This window comes from Drosophila navojoa, chromosome 4 (assembly GCF_054131105.1).
Source record: "Drosophila navojoa isolate 15081-1374.11 chromosome 4, UAZ_NAV_1.0, whole genome shotgun sequence".
In the NCBI taxonomy this organism is placed as follows: domain Eukaryota; kingdom Metazoa; phylum Arthropoda; class Insecta; order Diptera; family Drosophilidae; genus Drosophila; species Drosophila navojoa.
The window spans coordinates 5,906,924-5,928,007 of NC_142892.1; the positions used below are offsets into that span (position 1 = coordinate 5,906,924).

The 21,084-nt window shown below is 44.0% G+C and overlaps 6 protein-coding genes across 17 annotated transcripts in view; 3 read left to right on the forward strand and 3 right to left on the reverse strand.

Annotated features, from left to right (window-relative positions):
• The window catches only part of kst (spectrin beta chain, non-erythrocytic 5 kst), a 95,091-nt gene extending 92,629 nt beyond the window's left edge, over positions 1 to 2,462 (forward strand). For 7 of the 10 annotated variants that reach the window (XM_089259863.1, XM_089259861.1, XM_089259860.1 and 4 more), the window contains 4 exons: positions 28 to 367; positions 425 to 523; positions 696 to 1,328; positions 1,765 to 2,462. In XM_089259863.1, coding sequence (XP_089115989.1) covers positions 28 to 367; positions 425 to 523; positions 696 to 1,328; positions 1,765 to 2,036 — 1,344 coding nt within the window. In that variant the 3' untranslated portion in view covers positions 2,037 to 2,462. Of the gene's footprint in view, positions 1 to 27; positions 368 to 424; positions 524 to 695; positions 1,329 to 1,515; positions 1,576 to 1,764 lie in introns of all 10 variants that reach the window. The other 3 variants (XM_018101031.3, XM_018101032.3, XM_018101033.3) reach the window with 3 other exon arrangements.
• A 213-nt stretch (positions 2,463 to 2,675) lies between these two features.
• On the reverse strand, positions 2,676 to 6,958 carry LOC108650118 (uncharacterized). Its single transcript, XM_018099236.3, has 2 exons — positions 5,306 to 6,958; positions 2,676 to 5,237 (listed from the first exon to the last, which is right to left on the reverse strand). Exons 1-2 carry the CDS (start codon positions 5,819 to 5,821, stop codon positions 2,916 to 2,918), a joined length of 2,838 nt encoding a protein of 945 aa, XP_017954725.1. The 5' UTR covers positions 5,822 to 6,958; the 3' UTR covers positions 2,676 to 2,915.
• Positions 6,959 to 9,659: 2,701 nt separating this feature from the next.
• Positions 9,660 to 17,045, forward strand: GC (gamma-glutamyl carboxylase). 2 transcript variants are annotated; one of them, XM_018102057.3, is made up of 4 exons: positions 9,660 to 9,920; positions 13,646 to 14,255; positions 14,316 to 14,662; positions 14,725 to 17,045. In XM_018102057.3, exons 2-4 carry the CDS (start codon positions 13,666 to 13,668, stop codon positions 15,837 to 15,839), a joined length of 2,052 nt encoding a protein of 683 aa, XP_017957546.1. In that variant the 5' UTR covers positions 9,660 to 9,920; positions 13,646 to 13,665; the 3' UTR covers positions 15,840 to 17,045. The 2 variants fall into 2 exon arrangements, with proteins under 2 accessions (XP_017957546.1, XP_030240410.1); XM_030384550.2 differs by lacking the exon at positions 9,660 to 9,920 and having other exon boundaries at positions 13,598 to 14,255.
• LOC108652047 (uncharacterized) lies at positions 11,163 to 12,707 on the forward strand. Its single transcript, XM_018102062.3, has one exon. The coding sequence runs from the start codon at positions 11,495 to 11,497 to the stop codon at positions 12,173 to 12,175; it is 681 nt and encodes a 226-aa protein (XP_017957551.1). The 5' UTR covers positions 11,163 to 11,494; the 3' UTR covers positions 12,176 to 12,707.
• ABCB7 (ATP binding cassette subfamily B member 7) lies at positions 16,244 to 21,048 on the reverse strand. 2 transcript variants are annotated; one of them, XM_018102055.3, is made up of 6 exons: positions 20,888 to 21,048; positions 18,985 to 19,117; positions 18,340 to 18,466; positions 18,112 to 18,266; positions 16,709 to 18,057; positions 16,244 to 16,644 (listed from the first exon to the last, which is right to left on the reverse strand). In XM_018102055.3, exons 1-6 carry the CDS (start codon positions 20,996 to 20,998, stop codon positions 16,405 to 16,407), a joined length of 2,115 nt encoding a protein of 704 aa, XP_017957544.1. In that variant the 5' UTR covers positions 20,999 to 21,048; the 3' UTR covers positions 16,244 to 16,404. The 2 variants fall into 2 exon arrangements, with proteins under 2 accessions (XP_017957544.1, XP_017957543.1); XM_018102054.3 differs by having other exon boundaries at positions 18,340 to 18,562.
• LOC108652046 (SET domain-containing protein 4) lies at positions 19,172 to 21,033 on the reverse strand. The gene is made up of 2 exons (XM_018102061.3): positions 20,888 to 21,033; positions 19,172 to 20,645 (listed from the first exon to the last, which is right to left on the reverse strand). Exon 2 carries the CDS (start codon positions 20,569 to 20,571, stop codon positions 19,216 to 19,218), a length of 1,356 nt encoding a protein of 451 aa, XP_017957550.1. The 5' UTR covers positions 20,572 to 20,645; positions 20,888 to 21,033; the 3' UTR covers positions 19,172 to 19,215.
• Positions 21,049 to 21,084: the final 36 nt, after the last annotated feature.

The window sequence follows — 21,084 nt, forward strand, 5'->3', positions numbered from 1 at the left end:
TTAACCATTTTGACTCTTTCAATACAGCAACAATCGAGCAGCTCGCCGGACATCAAGGTGAGCAGCAATATGGACTCGCCTGTTAGCTCGCGCAACTCCTCGCCAGACTCACAGCGTCGCTCCAGCAGTGGCCATACGTTAGACACGCCCACGCCCCAAATGGCATTCCTGCAGCGTCAAATGCAACAGCAACAGTTGCAACAACAACAACAACAGCTGCAGCAGCAACAATCCCAGCCCAGTTCACCCACATCCGCTTTCGATCAGAAGCCACCGATACCACCGCGAGGAGCACCGCCAGTGGCCACTCAACGTCAGAGCCAAGAGAATTTGGTAACGCTGCGCAATCGTCAAAGCTCCAGCAATGGTAAATAGCTGAAAATTTTTACCTATATAATTGACTAACTAATGGTATCCTCAACAGATCTTACCGATGGCCGATCCGCCACGCTTCCCGCCCAGAATGGCAATAGCAGAGATGACAGTGGCGTTCTAATGCGTAACAGTGAATCCAGACAGTCGGGTAAGTAGTCCAAGGGTTAACCACCCATTGTAGTTAACCTTGTAGTTAACTGCATTTCGCTATTTGTGTTTGTACCATACACACACACACCCACACACACACAACCACATATACCTCATTGTAAACAACGTGTCCCTTTCCAAAAAAATCGCCGCGTATACATATATATTAGATAATCCGCCGCCATTGCCAACAACGATGCCGCCATTGGGCAGCAGTCATCCACATAGCCATCAGTCGCCACATGCGGCGCAGGTGCAACAGCGCATCAATGCATTTAATGCAGCAGCCAATCAGCAACATCAGCAGCAGCAACAACAACCCGACTACTACAACAACAACATTGCACGACAACAGCAGCAGCAGCTCTTGGCATCACCACAGAGGGTGCCCTCTGGACGTATCGATTCGACACGTAAATTTATTGAGATGGAGGCGCATGCGCCAGGCAACAGCTACAGTCACAGCCACAGTAGCAGCAGCAGCAGCAGCAACAACAACAACAATAACAACAACAATGGCCACAGTAGCAGCAGCAGCACGACAAAGCGAACGATTAACTACTCGAGCAGCAATGCGAGCAGCAATGGCAACGGTAATATTCACAACTCAACAACAACTACGACAACAACAACAACGATACAGCAACAACAACATGCGACAGGCAGTCGCACGGTTTGGCACTTAACGAGCTCATCACCAACATCATCAACAAAATCATCATCGGGCTCCGTTGAGCATAATAATGCCATCAGTAATCCAAGCTATATGGGTCTACATTTAAATAACAATAACGACGGAATCGGTACACAAACAGAGTTATCCTAATATAAATAAGGCTTGCCTCTATATACATACATTTATATATATATATATCCTAGTTGTACTTGAATGCGAACTGTAGCGGTTATTGGTACTTTATCTCTCTGTCTTTTTCTTCTTTTATTTCTCTTTGATTTGCATGCCAACAAATTATATATATAAATGTGAAGGTTCAACTGTAAAGCCGGTGAAAATAACGCGTCGATCCTATCTGCGCACGAGTTTGCAAAGTATACTTAAGTCACAATCTTTCTCTATATACATATCTTTATCTCTTTTTACCTTATATGCACGCACACTCACACACAATATTATGTTAACAATCACATACGCTCTTTTAAGTTTGCATGCCCACTGATTCTCAGCCTTCTCTGTTCGCATTTGCTAATGATCTCTGTATTTGTATTTTATGCACTCAGGTTGGGGCAATTCGCGCTTTGAGAGCAATCGACCCGTTTCGCTGCAACCCGATTCGATAAGCTACACGCGCGCATCAGCGGAAAGCTCAAGCGAGAGCGAGGCTCAGTCTATTTCCTCCGTTTCGGGTGTGAAGGGCAGCAGCGGCGGCACCAGCAAGAGCAAAGACGAGCGTCGCAGCGGCATGTTCCGCATTTTTGGACGCAAGGGCGGCGACAAGGAGAAGGAGAAAGAGAAGGATAAACGCCGATCGAGTCAAACGCCGCCACAGTGAAGCAAAATTAAACAATTAAATTCAAACTAAGCTTAAAGGAAATTTCTAATTGGACAATTGCATTGGACAGTTGAGCGTCAATTGTTTTTGTATTTTTTATAGACGTATATAAATGATAAACAATATATTTAATACTTAACCCATATATTGCGACACAGTAACAAAAAATTCGAAACAAAACACGAAAACGTAAATAAAAATAAAAATGCAAAATTGTGCACCAATATGTGTCTTGTAACGCTGAATGAAAAGTATAAACAATTATAATATTAAACAGTCAATGTTTTAAATGCATTATAAAAGAAAATGTAATTGTAAGTTTGTTCGTTGTATGCTTATGCTTAAATATAATTTTCGTAAAAAAAAAAACACAAGAAGAGAGTAAACAAAACCAATAAAAATTATTATATTATATGTGAAACAAAACGAAGATTGTAATTTGTATAGCTGGGCTAAAGTTATGGCTATGAATTATTTTAATTTTTAATTTAAATTGCATTTGCCAGTAGCTGATTTCATGCCAAGCTAACAAAGCCCATTTAACATAGCTTGGTCACTGTTATCGTTAAAAATTGAACAATAGATGGCGCCAGTGTAGCGATCTGCATTGATCAACCGTCGCTAAGCAAACGAATTCAATTTATATTTTCGAAGCATTTTGAATGCATTTTATTGCTGGCAAGTAATTCATCGCTTAACTCTAAGTTCTATGATTAACATATGATAAGATCAAATTTGTATGGAAAGGGCCCTTCCACCGATTTTACATATTTTTCGTATTTCCTTATTCTATCAAACAAAAAATGCAATAAAAACAACAAATTCGAGTAGTCAACTATACAAATCCGGCTCTATAACGAGGTCGATCAGTTTTCTGGTTTAGCCATAAGGCGCATAGAGATTGCCATGAGTCGATGTGGACTTGAATTGAACAAGATTTCCGTGCGTCTGTATCGGCTGCTGGTAGTAGGCGGCTTGATGGTAGAGAGCAGGTGAAGCGGGCTCATTTACCTGGATCTGATGATAGTTGGTGATGGGCTCATGCTCGACCACTTCGCGCACCGTCTGGAATGGATGATTGACCACGATGCGGCGTTTGTGGAATGTTTCGCTGGTGGCCGCCGCATCGGTGGGTGCCGCTGTGGCAGAGATGACGCGCTCATTGGGCTGCAGATGACGATTGAGATGGCCAGCGGCACCATTCAGTGAGACGTCCACATCGAGCGGCTGCTGTGCGGGAGTGGGCGTGGCCTGTGTGGTGGCCACAACGGGCGCGGGTGCGGGTGCCTCTACCAAGCGCTGGAACTGCTGCTGCGGTTGATACTGCTGCAAGCGCGAGGATCGCTCCTCTTGCTGCTCCTTCTGCTGGTCACAATCCGGCTTGAGTGGCGTAATCGTGGCCGTGGCTACAATGGATTGATCGCGATCGTCCTGGTGCGGAATTTGCAAATTGATTTGCGCCTTGGCAGCTGGCTTCGATTGCTTTGTTGCCTCCACTAGACGACCGCTGGACGACTCCAGCTCCGGATCATAACGCATGCGCGAATATGGAGCACTGTACTTCAGCTCTTCGGCCAGTGGGCTGCGCTGTCGTGATGCCTGCTGATAGAAGCCTCGTGGTGCAGCGGTACGCACGGTGGACTTGGCATAGACTACAGTGGGTCCGGCGTGGTTACGTAAATATGGCTTCAGCTCGGCCACATTTGCGGGCACCTCCTGCACCTCCGTGATACGACGCTCCTTGAGCGCAGGCTGACGACTGCGGCCCAGATAAATATTATGCTGGGATGGCGGCAAATGGATCTTGTGCTCGTGCTTGATGATCTGCGTGCGTGGCGGTGCCTCCTCCAGGCGAGCTGGCTTGGCCTCCACATTGCCAGCATTGGCATTGGGCAGGAACTCGCCACTGAAGTAATCGTCATTACTGGGAGTCTGATATGGGGCACGATTGTAGCTATTGCGTTGATAGCCACGCTGTGTTGGATAGCTGGCCTCGCTGCGTCCGTACTCATAGTCAGGCTGTTGCTCGGGCTCGACGCGTGTCAGCATCTTGGGTGTGAGATGCTTCTTATTGATCTGGTATTGGTTGCCATTGCCATCGGTGGCGATGACACTCGAGCTGGAGCTAGAGCTAGAGCTGGAGCTGGGACTGGGGCTTGGCAAGCTCTGACGATTGCCGTCGAGGGCATCGCTGCCTTGTCCGGGCTGCTGCTGCAGCTGCGCCTCGACATATTCATCCTTGGGCGCCTGATCATAGCTGGGCATCGTCGTCACACTGGAGCCAATGGTGGTGCCCAATTGCTGCTCCTTCTGTGGCGTATCATAGGATGGCCTGTACTCATTGCCATTGTTGTTGTAGCTCTGTGTTTGCACCTGTCCATTGTTGTTGTAAGCAGAGGCAACGGCAGGATGTGGATGACCCAGGGGCAGCAATGTCTCACCTCTGGGTATCTTGGCCACTGGATGATCGAGCTCCACCACCAGTGTGCCAGCTGGCTTAATAACCACGCGCTCTTCGATGTCGTAGAACTCCTTCTGGATAGCCGGATGACGCACTTCGTATTTCTTGGCCTTCAGCGCCGGCTGCACAATCTGTATGGTCTTGGTGACAACGGGGCGTGGCGGTGCGGGCTGCGCATAGCCACGCTGCGGTGGCAGATAGCCGCCAGACTGATCGGCGTAGTCATCATAGCTGGACGCCTCATCTACATTTGGTGGATACTGATCCTGATAGTCAGCCTGTGAATCGTCATAGCTGTAGCCGCCCTGGTCGTAGCTGGGTCGATTGTAGCTGTTGTCGAAGGAGGGATCGTAGGCAGGCTCAAAGTTATTGCTGCCGATCTTAACGTCATTGGGAGTCGAAGCAGGCGCAGGAGCTGGGGCTGCAGCCGAGCTAGAGCTAGAGCTGGTGCTGGAGCTGGAACTTGAGACAGGTGCAGGCGCAATGGAAGCAGCTTGCACTGGAGCTGGCAGCGGTGCCTGTGGCTCATAGACGGGTTTGCTATCCGCTGCCTGCTCCACGTTGGCACTCTGACCTTGTGAAGCCGCAGGCGCAACTACTTGACGCTCAAACATGCGCAGCTGTTGGGACCTGCTGCCACCAATGGAAACAGCATCGTCGTCAGCTAAGGAGCTGGAACTAGAGCTGCTGCTGCTGGATTGAGTATAACGCTGAGGCGACGGACTGGAGGATTCAAAGACCTGTGGGCAGTAAATAGATCAATTTATAGTGAAACTAGATTATGCAACCACAAACATCTCCAGCTTACAGTTTCCACGGTCGGTCCATGGCTATGGTAGGATTGTATGTAACGCTCGAACTCCTGATTCTGACGCAGTTGCTGGTTGCGCTGACGGAATTGTCCGCTGTGCGGCGGCTGTTGGTACAGGGTGGGACGACGACTGTGCATACGACGACGTGGCATGCGAGCATTGGGATTGACGGCAACAGGTTGAGCAGACTGCAGACCCAAACCCTGGCGCGGAGTCAGTGGTTGCTGCTGTGATTGCATTTGCTGCTGTTGCTGCTGCGGCTGCTGTTGCTGCAACTGTTGTTGTTGCTGCTGCTGCTGCTGCTGTGGTCGCTCCTGCAATCTGGCAAAGCGTTGCTCCTGCTGCATTCTATACGGACCCGCCTTCAGCTCAGCCGGCGCCTCGCCATCAATGATGGTGACATCAGCCGGATTTGTGGCTGGCTGTTGGGCTATGGAGATGTTGACATGTGTCGCCGCATGGCTGGCGCCAACGAGCGCCAACAGCAGCAATAACAGCGCACGACTCATCATTCTAATCCGCTCAAGCACTCACTTACTCGTCTCACTTCTCGGTGTCCGTGTGTTCGCTGGAAATGCGCGACTGTCGAACGCGTCTCGTTGTTTGACAAACAGCGAGGCATGCGTCGCATATTTATACGCAAAGGGGAATCCGTTGGCGAGCGCTGAGTGCGATTCCGATTACGATTGCGATAGCGATCGCTAACCAATTTTACGAATGATCAGCTCGGGCATGAGCGTATCAGTGTCAATGCCAGTGAGGTCAAAAACACCCTCCCTGTTTAGGGATATGAGATGCTTGCCCCAGTTCCACAATTTAAGGCAAACCAAGATGATGCACAGATCCATACTGTTTCGCTTTTGTTTTCGTTTTCAATTTCGAATTCGATTTGTGGCACGCGCATTTCAATTGCCAAAAATACAAAAACAGTGTAATGCTGCTTGCCGTAATTGGCGGCGTGCAACATTTTCGCTTAATTGTCGGAAGGTCAGCGCACAGGTCGCCCCAGCGGCAGCGCCTATGCGGCGTATGCGGCGTATGAGTGATGTGCGGCCAAATAGTTGGCGATTTTCGATTTGAACTTGAAATTGCTTTTTCTAAATGAGATTCAACGCTTCGCACTTTAATTGTATTTTGGAATTTGAGTTTTGATTTGGTTTTGCTTCGATTTTCAGCTACAAATTGATCGTGAGAGTGTGTGTGTGTGTATGTGATACACATTTGTGATTCTCCGTTTGCTCAGTCAGGCACTTTTGCGCAATTGCAGTTGGCGAAGAATTCGCAAGCAAGTCCATACGTAATGCTACAGATACACTTCAATAAAGGTTAATAGTTGTGTGGGCGTCTCTCCCACTGTCCAGCCATAAACTCAGCCAAAGTGAAGTCTTGAATGGCTAAACAAGACGAACCAAATAACAAAACTGAATGGCTAACCAAGAGCTATGAACAATTTACAAATGAAGTACGAAGGTGCCGTTAATATACCTAAGCTTTGCAGACCAACTTTACAACAAATACAATCGATATTGGTTTAAATAGTAGGCGCTAAAAGAAACAACAGCCTAGGCCAATGCACAAAGCCTGTGTGAGCTGCATTCGAAACGAGTTTTGTGTAAAATATGTAATATTTGTGTGTGTGAACTTGAAAGTTAGCGCTATAAGGGCATTTAGCCTAAACAGCTACTCAGTCTATATAGATATGCCAAAAGCAATGCACTTGATGAAGGTCAAAAGTGCTGTAAACAAGGAATTCTAGAAAGTAACTCCTCAGCATCAAGACGAATTTTACTTTAATTTATAGAAATTTAAATACAAAGCAAAAAATGAGCGAGACCGTATATAAACTATTCTTCAAAGAAAAACAATCAAATATTGTAAGCATTTATTTTTAGAGATTTAGCTACTTTAATTTTTATATTTACTTTAATATTCATAGAGTATTTATTATACTCATTCACGAAGTGAATTAGTATATTGGTTTTGTGCAATGTCCGTCTTGCTGTCCGTCCGTCTGTCCGTCCGTCCGTCCGTCCGTCTGTCCGTCTGTCCGTCTGTCCGTCTGTCCGTATGAACGCAGTTCATTTCGCCGCTATTGAAGCTAGAGACTTGAAATTTGGAACACATACTCGTGTATAACTCCGATTTATAAAGTGTTAAAATTTTCCCGATCCGCCCACTAGGGGCGTGGCAAATCGGAAAATGCATTTTCCGATATACCAGAAATCATGTTAGTTGAAGAGCTAGAAAGTTGAAGTTTGGTATGTAGATCCGCGTTGACCCCCCAAGTCCAAAAAGCTATGGTGGATATATCTACGCCCATTGGGGGCGTGGCAAATCAGATAAAACTGTATCTCATAAAGTTCTAAAGCTAGAACGTTGAAATTTCGCACGTGAGTTAATGCTATAATTCTATAAAGACCGATGAAAAAATTTTATGTTTACGCCTACTGAGGGCGTGGCAAATCGGACCTGAAGATATAGTAATTTTTCAAATTTGGCTATATTTTAGGCACTATTCATGCTAGAGACTTGTAATTTGGTATATATATGCGAGTTGACCACCCAAGTCCAACAAGCTATGGTGGATATATGTCCGCCCAAAGGGGGCGTGGCAAGCCGCAAAACTTTATATCTCCTACAGTTTAAGAGCTAGAAGCTTCAAATTTGGATAGTTGAGTTACTGATAACGTCCTCTATCGATGCCCTAAAAATAATTGTCACGCCTCTTTGGGGGCGTGGCATATCGAAAAATACCCTGTAATTTTCACATTTTTTGAGCGTAAGCATTCAAATTTCGCATTTACGTTACCGTTAGCTCTTTCTAAGAACTGGCCAAAAATGAGGTGTCTACGGCCACTAGGGGCGTGGTAATCGGCATATGTATTATCAAATTGCGACATTTATATGCTTGAGCTACCTACATACATATGTATGTATGTATATGTATATACAAATAGGCTTAATAGGCATTGATAACACGGAAGGAAAGATTTTTATAAAATATGAAAATAAAATTTAAATATTTAAAAAATATAAAATAAGCTAAAATAACAAAATTTGCAATTTACAAAAAAGAGTTTTCCGCGGGATGTGAATGAGTATTCCGCAGTCGGTAGCGCCCGACTGCAACGTTCTTACTTGTTATTTATTGTATTAGACTTATTTATGTCTAGCTCAAATTCATGCCTAAATCAAACTAAAAACTTTACAATTGAAAACTTTCCGTACAATGGCTAAAAATATGTTCATTTCAGGCCTTGTTTTTGGCTTCCAGGCGAATCTTCATGCAAATTTGTATAAAACTAAATACAATGATATGAATAATATAAAGTTTCGACTTTGAATTGTTTTGTAATTGTTTTGTGCATTGAGCCAAAAAGCATTTTCATGTTTGCTCTCACTCTTCAGTGCAGAAAACGTCAGAGGCAGTAACAGCCATGGCAACAGACAAAAACAACTATTAATACAATTTTCAGCTGTCAAAGGGCTAAAAATAGTTAAGCATAGGAATTAGTGCTTAAATTAAACTAGGCAAACGTAAATGGAGAGAAACTACGCACTTAGCAGCCACTACAGCTACTGCAGAGCCTGTAGCGCTGAATTCTTACATCCTTGTATCCTTGTATCCTGTATCGAGGTGAACCCACGTGCCGTGCGTATTGCATACATAAATAACAATTGAGCATACGGCGTAGTTGGCAACGGGCACAATAATAAAAACAAAGCGGAATACAAATATAGCGGAGACCGGGAGACTGAGACGAGATACATATTTAAATCAGCTGAACGCAGGCATGTGGGCGATGGGTTGGCTGTTTACCACGCTTGCCACACCTGATTAAAATCTATTGACACCAAAACTGGAACACGCGGCAAATTCCAGCTAACAAGGGCTTAAATAAAATAGAAGGGAAACGGAAATGGGTTCCCTCGGCTCCGCTAATGAAACCCAATTACAGGTGAATCGTCGCTAGCCGGGGCAAACAAAAACAGCTGCGTTGAGTCGACGAGTCGCTGGCGCAGCTGCCGCTACACCTGTTAACGCTATTTGCATTTTAGTCAAGCCATCACCCACGCAATCCTGTACCAGGACCTCATATATTTTATTATTATGTACAAAGGGGGAAGGACGTAACACCCACTCTCTCACTCTCTTATTCTCTCTCTGTCTTTCTCTCTGCCGCTATCCAGCTTGTCTCATCTTTCGTTGTGCAAGGACATGCGCAAACAACACCCCCGCCCACCTGTGCCGCCACTTGGCCGCCGCCATCCAGCCAACCCCACCCACCAGAGCAGCCCACTCTCCGGCAGCAGCCACAGCTGCTCTAGAGTTGTATAAATAAGGCGTAGCTAGGAGCAGGCAGCCTCAGTTGCTGGACCGTGTTGCTCGCGTAGTGTCCTTGTTGTTGCTCATTTGCAGAGCAGCAGTTAGCAGTGTTATCCTGCCCACGTTACACAGCCGCAAACTGTTGCGAAAAGCAGAAGCATAAAAGCAGAAGCGGAAAAGTTGCAATTGAACAGCGGAAGTTATTGCGTTTCCATGTGTTTACCCCCATTACCGATCGCCGTAATTGCACAAACTTCGGAGTATTCCACTTAAATTGAAGCCAGGTGAGAGCACTTATTTCATTTGACACCTACACGACATGTGCAATATGAAGCTACGATTCGTGCGTCTGGGTTTGTTTTGCCCAGTTTGAGTGGGGGTCTCAATATAAACAAATAGAGCGGAGCTAAGTGGGTAGCTTGTGTGGGTTTCTAGGCAATTTAAACTGTTGTCTTATAGCTAATTAAAATGTTGAAATTGTATACAAAAAAAAGTAGATTTTTATTTATTGTAAGTGGAGTGAACACACTGAGGCAGTAAAGCTCAATTGTAAATTGACGGTCTTTTATAAAGCCAATGATTTATAAGCTATGTTCAGCTATTTAGGATAAATATTTACATTTATATTGCTTTGTAATATAAGGAAAGACTATGTTCTACCAGATGAGTTAGTTATTTACATTCTATTTCTAGAAATATCCATGAGCTTGATAAAATAAAGCCAAATTTTAATGAGGATAGTTGAATGTTTCTTTAAAGACACATCCATTCACTATATATGTACATACATATATCTGGAAATAATTTACATTTATGAATTGCTCTTAAAATATAGGGATTTCTCTGCTCTAAATTTTCTTGTAATAGAGAGTCTTAGCTCATATAAATTCTTATTGGGCTAATTTAATTTATGAATTTGTTGTTATATATAAGTTTTGTTATAGTATAAATAATTGAGCTCTGCTTTAAAATTGATTGCAATATTGTTGCTAAATAAAACAAATTATTATATTTATTTTTTATAAATTAAGCAAAATTGTTGTACATAAATATACAATATGAAAAATGTAAACTTACATACTCGAAACTTCTTCCAAAATGAGCCTTAAATATTTAGAAGCAGGTTGTAACTTCCGAGTTAAATTCGACAACAGAGTTGTTGCATTCCGTGCCTCAAGTACCTATGCGCCTTTACAACACTGGCCAAGGCAAGTGTACGTTGCTACCCACTTTGAACTGACTTGCCAGTGTTGCAACATTAAAAAAATGAAACAAGTAGCAGAAAAAAGTAACGTTAGCAAAGAAGAAGAGTAAAATAAATAAATAAATATATGTAGCATGCGTTGGCTCTCAATAGAGAATCATATGGCCAGCAAATAGTGGTTAAAAGCACAATTGAGCGGCACAGCGACTGAACCCGATAACAAAAATAAATTAATATAGAAAGCAAAAACAGAAAAAGAAAACAACAACAAAAGCAACAACAAAGAAAAGCCACCCTTAATTATCGTGTCAGAGCACAGTGCAACGCAGCTTTTCTAAGGGTTCGGCATTCAGTTGAACAGCAAACTTCGCAGCGGACGGTTCGCAGTTTCGATTGCGCTTCCCCATTTTCTACAACATTTTAGCAAACTTCTCTCACACTCATACACACACACACAGAGTCGACTAGCGAATGCACACACACAGACAGCGTATATCAAACAGTAAATGTGTGCGTGTGCGTGTTGAGTGTTGAGTGTGTGCGTGTATTTCTCGACATTGTCGACGTTCTCCTCAAACCAAGCAGTAAAAAAAAAAAGTAATAAGAGAAGAAGAAGCAGTAGCAGCAGCAGCAGAAGCCTAAGCAAGTGCAAACATGGCCGAAAATTGCCCAAAATGCAAAAAATCAATCAACTCGAAGGATGCAATCATCATCTGCAATTCAGATGACTGCCTGAAGAAGTTCCATCGGACGTGCGTCAATATTGACGATGCGATGTACGATTTAATACAAAAGAATCCGATGATATCGTTCAACTGTGATGAGTGCAGAAATCAATCGTCGAAGGCGCTGTCCGCCAAGCTGCACACCATCGAGGAGAAGGTGAACAAGGTGTGCAACGGCGTCAATCAGATCCAGGGACGCATGTACCAGCAATATTTCCAATTTGGCAATCAGCCCGTCAACAATCTCGATGGCAAAAAGCATCCGCAGCAGAACAATCTGATTGTCGTTGGCAACAATTGCAACTCGGATCGATTGCAGGTCGTCTGCGACTACGGTCGCTGGGTGCAGGTGGGCAAGTTTGCGACAAACACCAGCGAGGATGACATTATCGAGCACCTTGCCGAGGAGCTGAAAATCAATAAGAATCTGGTGAAGTGCACCAAACTGGTGAAGAACGATGCCAATCTATCGCAATTGTCATATTGCAAATTCAAAATATCCATACCGGACTATCGTTTCAATGAGCTGTTCAACGAGGCTATTTGGCCGAGTGGTGTTATGGTTAGCCCCTTCACGCCACGCTCTCAGTTGAATCAGAACCGCATATAAAACGAGAGGCGAGAGCGGCGACCGGCGAGAGCGAGACAGAGCGAGCATGAGAACGCGCCTGCGCATCACTAAACAAGATGGTGGTGCTGGGCACTGAGAGAGAATGACGGACGGTGCGAGAGAGAGAGAGTGGGGATGGGGGTCGCTTGCCGGTCGTATGGCAACAACAACAACAACATTCATTCTATAATGTTTTTTTGCCGGTTTGGCTCACAATTGTATGCAAAAATTTTTAGACAACTCGACGTGGACTTTGTCTAACAACTTTCAAAGCTTACTCTTGATTAAAGAAAACCAAAATACTTAATGAATTAACTTTGAAAATGCATTTTAAAATATTTTAGCGTTGCGTCAAAAATAATCTAATGTAAAACAAAAAATACAAACAAGAAATATAATAATATTTTAATGGCAAAACAAAAAAGAAAATACTTAAGGCCAACACATAAAAAAAAACAAAAATAAAAGTAAAATACATATAAATACATTGAAGCTTAAATAGCAAGGCACCACAAAAAAAAAAAACTAAGTTTTCTTTTTTAATACATTGTTATTTTATATATTTTTAAAAATTCATATTTATATTAATTTTATTGTTTTTTCCCGTCTTGAACTAGAATTACCAAAGCATTAGCTTTTAAAACAACATAACAAAAAGTAAGAACCTAAAACTATATTCAGCTATACTTATATTCGTATGCGTAGTTTAAAGCATTTTCAAAGCTTGTTCTCCAAAATTTCTAGAAATTTTGTGAAACTATTCAAAACCAATATTATATATGTATTTTCAACTATATTCCAAACTAAATATGCAAAAAAAAAAAAAGAAAAATTTAATGTGACAAATAGGAAATCTTTTCAAAAGTGTTCGAGCATTCGGTAAGAGTGCGCAGCTGGGCAAAATTTGTTGCAATAATAACTCGAGTCAAGAATATAAAGAAAGAGAGAGATGTAATAGAATATTATATACATAAATATATATATTTCGTAATTGATGTATTTTTTGAATGCGAAACACAATGTTTCGCTAACACGAACAACAACAATTTTTCAATGAACGCAGCTTTGGATGTTCAAGTTTGAATATGGAAAATGGGGGGTTGGGATGCATCCGAGGTGTGCTTCATAACATACATAAACATATAAAAAGCAAAGACAGCAAACGTAGATTTATATTTACGCAAAAGAAATAAAACAAAACACATATATTATATATTTAGTATACAAACAATATGCATGCATGTATTTATGTCAAACTTTTTCAATAAATTCTACAAAAAAAAAAAAAAAAAACACATTAATTTTCGAAGACAACATATTATGGGCATGGGCATAAAGAGGACAGCTTATAATCAGTTTCATATTTTTGTAAATTATAATACAAATTTTCAAGTATTTTATCCCATGAAAAAGATGTCATTTAAAGACTCAAAGCTTTGTTTCCATCTCATTAAGTTTTGTTCCTTTAAGCTGCCTTCTATTCAGGCACTATGACCAACTCGAAACGCAAACAGCCCACAACACCAAATGCGACAGAAGCCAACATCGAAGATGAAACCACAAAGTCCCCAATGGTGACTGATGAGCCGACCAAGTCCAATCCAAAGTTATCAGCGAATGAATCCTCGTCAATTGCTCAGTTTTTCAAGCTCTGCTTTGGACATGATCTGCACAATTTTGATAACTTGCAAACGTTTACCAGATGGCTGCATCGGCCGGTAGATGGCGCTGCCCTGGGTGTGTTCCGAATGCTCTACGGCGCAGCCATGTTGATTGATATCGCCGAGGAGCGAGGCGGCGGACAGCTGGATGTACGCTTTGGCGAGCCTCATCACTGTCACTTTCCTCTGTTCAATGGCATACGTGCTCTGGACTATCCGCTGATGGGCTGCGTCTATCTGGCCATGTGGCTGGGCGCAATGGGCATTATGCTTGGCTATCGCTTTCGCATCAGCTGTTTGTCCTTTGTGACGTGCTACTGGTACATCTTCTTGCTGGACAAGCCGGCGTGGAATAATCACAGCTATTTATTTGGCCTGGTGGGCACCTTGTTGCTGTTCACGAGAGCGAACTGCTATTGGTGGGTTTAATATATAAATATTCTGTTGCAGTTCCTAACATTCACACTTTGATCTTCCAGCTCCTTGGACAGTTGGCTACATCCAGAGCTGCGTCGAGCAGTGCCCTATTGGAACTACTTTCTCATCAAGTTTCAGTTCTTTGTGCTCTACATGTACGCAGGCTTGAAGAAGTTCTCATTCGAGTGGCTCTCCGGCTATGCGATGACGAGTCTCAGTCAGCATTGGGTCTTTGCGCCATTTCGTCAGGTTTTAGATGGCGAGCTCATCGATCTGCTGATTATCCATTGGTTCACGGCCTTCTTCGACCTGTCCATAGCGTTCTTTATGACGTGCGAGAAGACGCGACTGTTGGTGACTCCATTTATGATCAGTTTTCATTTGATGAACTCGCGTCTGTTTGTTATAGGTAAGTGGCAAAGGGCTTACCTAATCTAATCTTGCTTTAACATAAACATTTCTGTTTTGCAGGCATGTTTCCCTGGGTTTGCTTGGCTGAAGTCCCGCTCTTTTATAGCTTTGACTGGCCAAGACGTCTGTGCCGCTCATCTAAGCCTGGCTCGTCTACAGTAGAGGAGCCCATAAAGAAACCATCTGAATCCTCACCTAGCTTCTGGGCTCAGCTGCGCAGCTGTTTGATCCTGTCCTATTGTGCTCTGCAGCTCTTCTTGCCCTACTCGCACTTCATTACCAAGGGCTACAACAACTGGACGAATGGTCTGTATGGCTACTCCTGGGACATGATGGTGCACTCGTACGACACAGTGCTGACATCCATCAAGGTCGTTGACAACAACAATCAGCAGGTGCATCATCTGAATCCCTATGCCTTCACCGAATACGATCGCTGGACCAAATACGCCGACATGGCTGTGCAATACGCCAAATGCATTGAGAAGAACATACACGAGGATATGGATAGGAACCCAGAGAATAGTCCGCTGACCAGCAAAAATATTTCCATCTATTTTGACATCTGGTGCGCCATGAATGGACGCTTCCAGCAGCGCACCTTTGATCCGAGAGTGGACCTGCTTAAAGCGCCTTGGTCACCCTTCAAGCGCACGCCCTGGTCGCTACCGCTGCTCACAGAGCTCAACCACATGCGACCGAAATTGAAGACAATTGCAGACGAAGTGCTCGCCTGGAATAACTACTCGGATGTTATATTCGTAGCCGACTTTCCGGGTCTAACGCTGAGCAACTTCATCGCACCGGCTCTGTTTAACTGCAGCCTGACGATCCTTGAGGGCAATGTACGCTACAAGAGCGCCAAGGACGACGAGGCGTATTTCCTCACTGCCGGCAAGAGCATCAGCCTGGAGAGCAATGCCACGCACTATGTGACCACCATTGGCCAGAAGCCCGCCTCCTATTTATACACCTATGTCAATAAGACAATGCTCGAGCAGGATATTGTTATAGATGATGTGGGCCAGACTAAAGATAAACCATTGTTGCCCTTGTGGCAAGAATTCAAGCAACGTGTCTCCAATTACCAACAGTTCCTCACACATTTGGCCAATTGTTTGCTCTTTTTGTTATACGAGGTGCCCATACCTATTTCCATACGAGAGAGAGATTAAGAATGAAGCAGTCGAGATTATACATATATTCCACTTGCTACAAATGTATTTTCTTGCCTAAGTCCCTAAGTGTCACAAATTTGTGCGTGATAAAACTGATAATAAATGTTTAATGTTATACCTCTGATAAGAAAGAGTTTTATAAACTTACAATTGAATTGCAATTTTAGCTAAAACGTTCTACAGAGTTTGAATAACTCAAAAGGAGACCTTTCAAGTTCAGTTAGTTGAGTTATAGGCACTTAAAAATTTAATAAATTCAAATTTTCACTTGTCTTGAAAGGAAAAGACAATCCATAGCCGTTGCACTTGGTACTTGAGAATGTTTTCACTTGGAAACGTTTCTCAATCGAAATATAAAATTCATTTACATACGCTATTTATATGTTTATATGTTATGTATGTATATGTATATGTATAACTGTATTTACAAACCGGACACAATATTTCTTTCAGCCTAAAAATTAACAACAAACGGTCTACTATAAATTTTGTGGCCTTGTCAAGTAACTAAGCACACGCACTCTTAAAACTAGAACAAATAACCAGGCGGATCAACGCTTGACTACACAGCAGACGCTGAGACGCGTTCCTGTCGACTGGGATCGAACTGTTGGGTTTGCGTTTCCCACAGGCGCGCATAGAGGCCATTCTGATTGAGCAGTTCCTTGTGTGTGCCCCGCTCGCCCACATGTCCATTCTCCAGTACCAGAATCTCATCGGCATCCTTTATCGTCGACAACCGGTGGGCAATGCAAATGCTGGTGCGACCCGTGGTGGCGCGTGACAGGGCTTTCAGTATGTTCTGTAACAGCAAAGTTTCATGATTAAATAAAGTAATTATGCGGAAATTTAATGGGGATACTTACATGCTCTGTAATCGAGTCCAGGCTGCTGGTAGCCTCATCGAAGATTAGAATGGGTGTGTTCTTCAGAATAGCTCGCGCAATGGCCACGCGTTGCTTCTCACCTCCCGAGAGCTTGAGGCCGCGCTCGCCAACTTGGGTCCTATATTGATTTGGCCAACTCATGATTGATTCGTGCAGATCGGCCATGCGTGCAGCATTCTGCACATCTTCGTGGGATTTGCTCAGATTGCCATAGTGTATGTTGTGCTCGATGGTATTATGGAACAGCACCGAGTCCTGGGGCACTACAGCAATGCTTCGGCGCAAGCTGTCCAATTCAACGCCGCTGATATCCTGGCCCCCGATCAAAATGCGACCTGCGTTGGGTTCGAAGAAACGGAAGAGCAGTCGCACCATAGATGACTTGCCGGAGCCGGAGCCACCCACAATTGCAACATTCTTGCCGGCGGGTATGGTGAACGACAAATCCTTAAAAATCGCCTTGCCTGGTTCATACTCGAAGCTCACATTTTGGAACTCAATGGACGCATTGCTATTGTCCACGTAGAGAGGCTGGGCATTGGGCGCCGTCTGTATGCGGCTGTCCACATTCATCAGCGTAAACATGGCCTGCATGTCGAGCAGCGCTTGCCGCACCTCACGATACACGCTGCCCAGAAAGCCCAGAGGTATGGATAGCTGGAAGAGCAGACCATTCACCATGACCAGATCTCCGACAGTCATGTTGCCCTGGGCAATCTCCTTGGCTGCCAGCACCATGATCAAACTGAGCGCGCTGCTGAAGATCGCATTCTGTCCGAAATTGAGAAGAGCCAAACTGGAGCTGGTTTTCAAGCTGGCCGCCTCGTATTTCTTAAGCACCTCGTTGTAGCAGCCAGCCTCGTATTTTTCGTTGTTGAAATACTTCACAGTTTCGTAGTTGATAAGCGAATCGACTGCCTTATTGCCAGCCTCGTTCTCCGCCTGATTCATGTAGACACGAAAACGCGTACGCCATTGCGTCACGCTCAGCGTGTACAAAGCGTAGATGCCCACACAGCCCATGCTGACGCCTGCGAAAGCCAAGCCGTACTTAAAGCCCAACAAACTGGACACGAGTGTCAGCTCAAAGATCGTGGGCACTATATTGAACACCATGGCTGATAGCACAAAGTTAATGCCACGCGATCCACGATCAATTGTCTTGGACAACGCGCCCGTCTGCTTGTTCAAGTGGAACGCCAAGTCCAGATTGTGAAGATGCAGAAACACATTGGTGGCTATTTTGCGTATGGAATGATGAGCCACCTTCGCAAACACAGCGTTGCGCAGCTCATTGAAGCCCGCCGCACTAGCTCTGGCAATGCCATCTGCAAGGAGGCAAGTCTTATAAATCACATAGCAACCAGCCTGGTCGTACTTACAGCCCAATAGCATGGCAATGGCCGTCGACAGCACAGCGTCCGGCGCTGTGTCCATATTCAGCGTTGTCATCGTGTCTATGGCGCCCTTAAATAGAAATGGAACACAAACTGTCAACAGCTTGGAGCCAGCCAGCAGGCCCAGCGAGATGGCCACGCTGTAGATGAAACGATGATAGATGTTAAGCATATGACGATATATACGGAATGTATTATTTCTTTACGACTTACCGCTTGCGTACGAGCGCATCCTCCTTTGGCCAGATGTAGGCCATCATCGCTCGCAGCATATCCTTGGAGGTGACCTCCGGTGCGTCAAGTTTACCAAGCGTTGAGCCGCCATCGTTGCCGCCGCTGCCTATATGAACGTGACATAGTCTTGATTGCTGTTGTTGTTGTTGTTGTGGCAGTCGTTGTTGTTGTTGTAGCACTGCTGCTGATGCTGTTGCTGCAACTGCATCGAATTGACTTTATTGCAGCTAAATCCAAACAGGCGCCAATACAACAAACGAACAGACAAACAAACAAACGAAGTGCATTCTTTTTTTTGTGTTTGTTAACAACTCATTGGCTCAGATAACAAAACAAAAATTAGTTAGTCAAAAATATAAATATCGAATATAGATGAACAAGCAAGTGCTTAGCCTAAGTGTAAGACTTTTTAGTTTCAACTACATTAAAGCTCTGCAGAAAGCATTTAAATGACATGAATCGGACATTAAGTAGCCTCTATACGTTGAGGGTTTCTTAAATAAGTCCTCTACGTGGTTGGTTATACGAGGGTAGTCAGCACAATGGTTAATTATTTACTTAAATCAATCAAACTTCTCTCGCATATCAAGTTATTCACTGAATTGGGGTGGCAGCCACACCTACCTTTCGTCTTCTTGCCAAAAACGCCCCCAAGCAGTTTGCTGCCCGGCGTGGGCGTGAATGGTGTTATCTTCTTGCTCGATTTCGCATTATTATTCTGTGATTCATCGTTCGATCTGGCGAGCGTGGAATATAGCTGCAAGGCAAAATGAAAACTTTAAGCCAAATGACAGAGATTGTTCACAAAAACATATAAAATTGTACTTTATTGTATAAAAGAAAATTCAGTTAGCCTTAACTATGAGCCTGGTCAAAGTCGCGTATGTAACGTAGACATTCTATCAGGTAGCCAAGTGCAACAGTTCCGCTCTCCGTGAGCTGTGGCTGCTTCTGCAGTGCATTTACAAATCCCTGATACTCCTTAATTTTATAGGCCAGCAAATAGCTCAGCTCTGGCTGCACATCATCGAATTGCTCAACATCGCCGAAGGCAATTTGATTGAGCACATTGGGAAAATACGCCCGTTGCTTGAAGATTAGGTGCAACACGACACGCAAATTGTGTGAGCAGCCATCCTGGATGTGCACAAACATCTGATCCATTAGATTATGCTCCCTGATGAACTTAAATATATTGCGATGATAGCTCTGCGCTGCCAGCTCCTTATTGTGCGCGATGAGTTGCTCAATGTCCTGCAGCGAGAATTCAAAGTAATCGTGCGCATTGTGCTCCAAATAAAAGCCATATTCCGTGATTAGCTTCAAATTGGGCAAAGCTCCGTAGCTGATGTAGAGCTGTTCATATGGTTTGAGTATGGGTTTAGAGAAGGCTTCCAGAGTAAGAACATACTCCTGACTTTTACTGTAGAGCTGCGCTGTAGTCTGCAAACTATCAGAATGATTGAATAGATCCAGAAAAGGCGCCAGAGCTAAGTTTGAGCTGTCATTAAGCAGCGATTGGAAATGACTCTTGTTGGACTGCTTCAGTTGCCTTGCATCAAGGTAGACACTGCGTGTGTTGACAGTAAAGTAAGCTATTTTATATTCCGCCAACGTCCAGATGTCCTCGCAGTAGCGTTTGCCACAGTATTCGCACTGCTGGGCGCCTACTAGACCTTTCAGCACCTGATAATACTCCCGTATCTGACGATTCTGTGCCACTGTGCGTTCCAGCAATGCATCGGGCAGGCACTGCAGTTCGTTGATAGCACAGAAATAGGGAGTCGTATAGCTGCTGGGTAGAGTATCCAAATAGGCAGACCATGGAGAAACCTTTGTGCACTCATACAGATGCCCCTGATACATTAGATAGCAGGCCACAAGCGCTTGAAAGGATAATCGTGCATCCTTGTCAAACAAATCTCTATTAAAGAGCTGCTTAAAGGCTTCATCCGCTTCCAGCGTTGCTATGTTAATTAGACAGCTGGCGGGCATACGTATCAACTCATCGCCTGCCTCGAAACTTTTAGTCTTGGAGCACAGCCCGCGTCCGGTTTGTGGAAAATTCAAAGCTGAGAGACGAGTCTCATTGCGCCAGCCCAACGCATGAAGTTGGCCATAGAGCACGTGCAAAGCATTAGCAAGTGTTGTAGATGTTGGTGTTGGTGTTTGTGAATTGCGACGCTGTCTTTGCCGCTGTGTGCGCCCCATTCTGCGTATGTGTGCTGTTTTGGCGCCCGTTTATTCGTGTTTTTTTTTAAGTTTCGTTTTTGTTTTTAGTCTTGCTGCAACGAAAGAAGCAAGTGCGTACGTTCGTAAAGGCATTAAAATAAAATTTCAACTAATTTTTCGAAAAGGGGCCAAAACAACACACACACATACTGTTGCCTGACCTCTTTGCTCTTTTTCTTGCATATTTTTAGCCAATAATCTGCACATCATGCCTGCTAATCTTTATCATTATGAAATCGTAACCTAGCCGCAAATGGCCTTGAATTTGGTTTGTCGTGTTGTTTATTATACGTACCACATATGCTGGATGTCTTGTTTTGATCTGTTTCTGGCATGTAATGTGGAAGGTGTAGGTGAGTGTTTTCTGTTTACTACACAATTTACTTAAGTATAATAGTCCGGCCATAACTTTTATACGCAAAAACAAACACTAAATTCTGATACGCTGGTAGGCACTACTAAAAATATCGATATACTGCATTTTTCGACATC

Coding starts and splice junctions, on each gene's coding strand:
- LOC108652046 (XM_018102061.3), bottom strand. CDS start 20,571: ATGGGGCGCACACAGCGGCAAAGACAGCGTCGCAATTCACAAACACCA.
- GC (XM_018102057.3), top strand. CDS start 13,666: ATGACCAACTCGAAACGCAAACAGCCCACAACACCAAATGCGACAGAA. Junction 14,256..14,315: donor ACGAGAGCGAACTGCTATTG/GTGGGTTTAATA, acceptor TTGATCTTCCAG/CTCCTTGGACAGTTGGCTAC. Junction 14,663..14,724: donor CTCGCGTCTGTTTGTTATAG/GTAAGTGGCAAA, acceptor TCTGTTTTGCAG/GCATGTTTCCCTGGGTTTGC.
- LOC108652047 (XM_018102062.3), top strand. CDS start 11,495: ATGGCCGAAAATTGCCCAAAATGCAAAAAATCAATCAACTCGAAGGAT.
- ABCB7 (XM_018102054.3), bottom strand. CDS start 20,998: ATGGCCGGACTATTATACTTAAGTAAATTGTGTAGTAAACAGAAAACA. Junction 19,118..20,887: donor CAAGACATCCAGCATATGTG/GTACGTATAATA, acceptor TTTGCCTTGCAG/CTATATTCCACGCTCGCCAG. Junction 18,058..18,111: donor CATTGCCATGCTATTGGGCT/GTAAGTACGACC, acceptor GCCTCCTTGCAG/ATGGCATTGCCAGAGCTAGT.
- LOC108650118 (XM_018099236.3), bottom strand. CDS start 5,821: ATGATGAGTCGTGCGCTGTTATTGCTGCTGTTGGCGCTCGTTGGCGCC. Junction 5,238..5,305: donor ATGGACCGACCGTGGAAACT/GTAAGCTGGAGA, acceptor TACTGCCCACAG/GTCTTTGAATCCTCCAGTCC.